General features: G+C 40.6%; 1 protein-coding gene across 6 annotated transcripts in view; it reads right to left on the reverse strand.

Moving 5' to 3' along the window:
* baiap2b (BAR/IMD domain containing adaptor protein 2b) overlaps positions 1-6,000 on the reverse strand; it is a 54,324-nt gene that overhangs the window by 38,462 nt on the left and 9,862 nt on the right. For 5 of the 6 annotated variants that reach the window (XM_053511878.1, XM_053511876.1, XM_053511877.1 and 2 more), the window contains exons 2-3: positions 4,512-4,587; positions 2,063-2,149 (exon numbers count right to left, since the gene is read on the reverse strand). In XM_053511878.1, the coding sequence (XP_053367853.1) occupies positions 2,063-2,149; positions 4,512-4,587 (163 nt within the window). The remainder of the gene's footprint in view (positions 1-2,062; positions 2,150-4,511; positions 4,588-6,000) is intronic. The other variant, XM_053511880.1, reaches the window with a different exon arrangement.

Consider the following 6,000-nt stretch of genomic DNA (forward strand, 5'->3'; position numbering starts at 1 on the left):
TAATGTAAGATGACGAGCTCTATGTACAGTCTACAGCGAGGGGTCCATGTGGTGAACACTGCCTGATTAATTCCGTCAATAGAAAGTTCAGAAACACAAACATACTGTCAATGTACACACACACACATACGCACACACGCACACAGCCTTGATGCAAAAACAGCCTGGAGGACAAAATAGAAAATGCTCATTCAGGCAATTCCAGTTCTTGACACCCGCTTTAAACATAAGATACATACACACTGTTTTTTTTTTGTTTCCTTAACTGATCATACTCCACAGTTGCGTCCTACCCTAAAGTTCTGAATGAATAGATTTCATTATAATTAGAATAGCTTTTCATTTACAACTGCAGGTAGCATTTAAAGATACTTATCACAGGTCAAAACAGTAAACAAGAGAACTGATGCATGAAGATCAGACAGAGAAGGGTGCGGCCAGGAGACACAGTAAGAAAGAGCAACTGCATTTAAGAGGTCGTCACACACACACACACACACACACACTTGCAGACGCGCAGGCACACACACGCGCACATGCTGTTTATTAGATAAGCTGCAGACAATTCTGTTACGCTACATCAGTGTCTCTCAGTTTATCCACGCCTGTCAGCATTTTAAAATACAAATGCTTTTATGGCATCAGACAAATCGTCTCCTGTTACTCTAGGAACTAAAAATGACAAAACATTCAGGACTACTCATGGTGAATTGAATTTTAAGTGCTCTTCCTGGTATGTATCTTAAAAACTTCAGTCATGGGACACTGATTCGTTCATGTTCTACTGAAATGCATGCTTAAACTTATGAATTAATACTGTAAGTTAGACACATCTGAAGTTAGACGCATATTGAGCCCATATGATTGAGACCAAAATTTGACGCCCTTCCTTGTCAAGCCTGGAAAGATCGTGCTGAGTCGTCAAGTTTGTGAATGACATGTGGTCAGATTGTGAGAACACACAGGACTGGTTGACTAGACAGTTGTGTGTCTCTACCTACTGTAAATTACTTGTTATTGGGGCTTCAGTTTCTTAGGAAGCATACAGATTAGACTTTGGAGCAATGGAAAAAAGGTTATATGGTGAGTCCAGATTGACCCTATTTCTGAGCGATGGGCGCTTCAGAAGAGATATACCCATCATGCATAGCAAGATTTAGAATAATCAACAGAAAGACCACCTGAAAGAAAATGACAGCTGAAGCTACTGTGAGCTGTAAGAGATTTGCTCAAGTCACTGCACTGAATAATACAGTCACATGGATGCTCCTAGTCCCCTTCTCCTAGTCCAGTGAGATTTGGTATCAAAATTAGATTTGCTTTAGGGAAAAGGGTGAAGAGAGCTGGTCCTGCAGAGCTGTCACACAACTCCATCACACCATGAGTCTTTGCTCTGATATCAATAGATACAGTGCCGAAAGCCAACTAAAGCCAATTTACACAGTGGCCACAAGCTATTGGACCTTAACCTTGATCCAACCTAAAGCATGTTTTATCTGCATTCATTTATAGACCTTAAAGTTTACAGCGTCCAGAATATTACTATGTTGTCTTTGCAGTTTGAATAAAAGGCACCAGAGATATCTAAAAATTACAAATTGCTCCTTTAAACCTTTTTTTTTATTATTAACACATATTTAGATACAGGACATGAAGTATGATTTCTGACAAGATTGGGAAATTCAAAGAGGGCTAGAAATATCAAAGGCCTTATCAGATACACATTACTCATAAATGATCAACATTTTCTGCATCAAGATACCGGTCGAAGAAAGGAAATAATATCGCACTATATGCAACAGTGGCCTTGAGTTTCTGGAGGGTGCCTTTTGGATAGAACAGAACAGCAGACAGTCTGACACGGATATAAGATTTTTGTGCTGAAAAAGCACAAATATGTCATTTATACTGTGATTTTGTGTGTTTTTGAGTTTTTTCCGATGGCCACACTATGAATTATAAATCAGACATTTTCACACAATCCCCAAAATGAACATTACTGGAGCCCTGTGCCAAGTCCTGGGCACTGCATGGGGCACTGCAGCTATGGTCTATAACTCACCAAGGTCCTTAGAGCCGTGACTTTCGCTGGCCAGTTCACCCATCCGGACCAGGGCGTCGAAGTAGCCTTTTGCTGCAAATGTCACACCTGAAAACATGGAAGCATTTGGGACATCAGAAATGGGAATGTTCTAGATCTATAGGACCCTCGGGCATCCCTACACCCGTAATGGCTTCCTTAACCTATGTGGACAGGTGTGGGGGAAACGTAAGGATCTGTATTCCATGATGGAAAGGAGCAGCTTGGGATAGCACTGTATTGCACAAAAAAAAATAAATAAATGCTGGAATATGAAAAGCCAGTCTGTGTAGGAGCTTTATTTGTCCTGCCACATAAATGAGCACAGAGTCTCACCTCTACAAGGGAGCCAGAAGAATCTAGCAGCTTAGCAGACATACTGTCTGAACTCATAACAAGAAAAACATTTTAGTTAAGACCAAAAAAGATTTTGAATGTTTAAATAGGATAGGAAATGCAAGTCTTAGCACTTAGAAAATACACTCGGACCTAATTGGCAGCAATATTTCAAGAAATATATATATATTTTTTTTATCCAATCGCACTTTAAAGTGCGTCTTGAACTGTGATGAAAGCTTCTACAGAGTAGCGTAATCTAGAGCGCGATATGAAATGGCGTGTGGAAAAAGTGGATGTAGTGCACGCAAGCTTCTGCTTAAACCAGGTAGACTCATCATCCAGCACCGATGCAAGGCCATGACAAGTGTGTCCTGGTTCAGGAGAGATTAGGGGCAGAAAATGTGCTCCATTAGCCAAAATAGAAAGAAAGTAGTTCATAAAAAGTTCTTAAAGTGAGAGACAGTGCAGAGCCCCATGGCAAACGCAAACGACCTAAAAAGGGGTTAAACAGAGCGACCAGCAGGACCACTTCACTCCATGATATCTTTTTAATGACACCATGATTTCTACCATTTCTACCATCTCCTTCAGTCAGAATGCTAAATGCAGAAGCACAAGGGGGTTAATGGGAGCTGCTCAAATCAAAGAAACCACAAATCAAACCAAAATCAGCTCTGGTGTACCAAGCGGCTCATCCAAAATCTAAAACAGTGATTGCCAATATGCCTCAGCGCCAACCTCGAAAATACACTACCCTTCACATGTGCGCTGATTAAAAGAAAAAATAAATAAAACAGCAGATGAGATGGATCAGGTGTTCAGCTTTGAAAATACAGAAGGAAAAAAAAAATCCCATTTAAACCCATGGAGAAACTGATTTACATGTCATCTTTTCAGTCTTTTAAAGCTACCCTAAGAAAGCCCATCTGCACTGGTGTATTGGTACAGGATTTCTGTTCTCAGTCTGCGAGATTTGCTATATTTACTATTCCAGTAAAGAGATCCTTCAGCCCACGGTGGCGCTCGCCCAGGCAGGGCTGGCATGATGGAAAGCAGTTCCCACTCTAAGCTGTGGAACTATTTTTAACTCATCAGGCTGCATGGGTGTACACACACATACGCGCACACACACACGTACAGTACACGCGAGCACACGCGTGCACGCACACACTTTCTACAGCTGCTAGATAATAAAGTGCATGAACTAAATCTAAAATTAAACTGGGTACATGATGCTAATTTGAATTAAATCGCAACTTTTATTATCAATCCATCCCACAAATTTCTATGTTAGTCTATGCGATCTAACACTACGTTAACGCTGAATAATCATATTATCTTCATATTAGACAGACCTTTTAAATATTAACTATGATTATTATAGACACTTAGACATGTTATGGCGGATTTATGCTGATTATGTTACAATTTATGAGATACACTCCCTGTTGAACTAACAAGAAATGTACCTGACATGACCTAAAAAAAACCTGCTTGTCCTTGTACTTCTTGCAGCGTTCAGCCATGTGTGTCCTGGATACTCAAAAAAAGTGCACTGTTCTCCTTTTTCCTTCTCTCCATCTATGAGACTATGCTAACTCTCACATCTCAGCCTGGCCTACTTCTGCCTACTCCGTGTTCCACTTTGCCTGCTTGGTGCATGCGGTGATGTCTGTTTTGCTATGACGCTGTCTCCTCTGCGTGCAAACTGACGTCCAATCATACGAACCAAAACAAAAAGACTCAGTCCATCAGACAAACTGACGCCATGGTTAATGAAGCCATGCATGGGTGAGAGGGGTGCCAGGGGGTGCAGATGGATGGTGACGTAGAACATTTCATGATGATATCAGTACAACAGAGGAAGCCACGGTCCCCATAAACAATAACATACAGTACATTTAGAACATATAAACAGCATTCATATATGCAAAAATACGCCAAATTCAATGCGCTTCAAGCTAATCAAGCCAAAGACTGTGTACTGTATGTGCTTACCATTCACTTTGTACACTTGCTCCAGACCAAGCAAGCGAGCTGGACAAATACGTATGATTGTATAATAAAAAAAAACTGGTGTCGATGTACTCACTAGAGAGAGCCTTCTCGTACGTCTTGGCCATGGCTACGAAGTTCCTCAGGCATGGGTTAAACTGCTCCATGATGGACTGAAAGACAAATAGAGGCTTTGGTAAACATGCAGGCAGTCGACAGTTACAATTATAAAACTATCAACAGAGAGGGAAAGTCACCCTTATGGCCATACAGTCACTGAAACAGAGAATATAATGGAATTCCTGGGTGTACTAACTCGCAAGCCTTATTGTGGTAGTTGTCCATTTTAGATACAAGTTCATTAACCTGTTATAGGACATTTACTGAAATACTTGGAAATTCAAGTTTTTTCAAATTTTTTTTTTTGAAATTCAACACGTTTTCCAAGACTTTTTTACTTTTTTGAAATTTTTAACATTTTTTTCCATCACTGTTGTCATTTTATATTGCATAATGAGTTCAGTGAATTTGCCATATATGGTTTCTAGGGTAATGACAGACAGACAGACAGACAGACAGACGGGGGGGTTCTTCTATTTTTCCATTTTCTTTATTAACCCTTTAAAATGCATTTGTTGCTTGCCACTCCTATGTATATATCAAAGTTTACAAAGTATACTACGCATTAGGTGTATTACCTTTATTGTTGTTATACTGTACAGTACTGGCATGTCCAGTACTGGCAATTGTATCTTTAAGGCAACGAGTCAGCGGTTGGACAAATCCCTTGAGAGCAATATGCTTGTTAGATCTTAACATTAACATGCAGCCTTTTCAATAATCTGATCGAGTCCACCGAAGAACCTGATGATTCACATACACTCTCGCTTTCAGAGGTGGGCACACCCACACCTACACACACACACGGTCTGCAGAGGATGGAGCGAGGAGGCACTACGGTGCGTGGTGAACCACGCTCCTGCACTGACTCACCCGATCCCACGTTCACAGCTGCCCTTGCCATTTGTCCATTTGTTCCTTCTAAAACCCTTGCGCTACAAAAACCTCTCTGCATTCCATTTGAGCGTCCTGATCACAATAATCTCACTCTTCTAGAACATCTGCTACTCACAGATTAAAGTGTGACCTTTTTCTCTTACAAGTGCTTCATTCATTGTCCTCATTCCCAGGCTTTTCTTTGGCTCGTCAGAATCGGCCACAAAAGAAATGCTCATCATAAAAAGAAATGTTAAGGCTCTTTGAATCAGTGGAATTATGAACAAAAGCGAAGGAGAAGGAAAAAACAATTCCGCCAGAGCAGAAGGGTAACAAGGCTTTAAAAACTACAACTGTAACACCGACTGTAAGAAAAGGTTAATGAGAACGGGAAAGTGTGAGCATCAAACGCTCCACTTGAGATGTTAAGTGAAGTGAAGCTGTTTGTGAGCTAAATTGGTTCAATGCCTCCTACTGTTTCACTTCTGAGAAAACAAGGATCAGATTTAAAAAAAACAAGGTGAGAGATCGCCGTCCACAAAAATGTGTGGTGCAGCATGTGCATGGTTATGCAGTATCGGGTTCAGAAA

This window comes from Clarias gariepinus, chromosome 14 (genome assembly GCF_024256425.1).
Source record: "Clarias gariepinus isolate MV-2021 ecotype Netherlands chromosome 14, CGAR_prim_01v2, whole genome shotgun sequence".
In the NCBI taxonomy this organism is placed as follows: Eukaryota; Metazoa; Chordata; class Actinopteri; order Siluriformes; family Clariidae; genus Clarias; species Clarias gariepinus.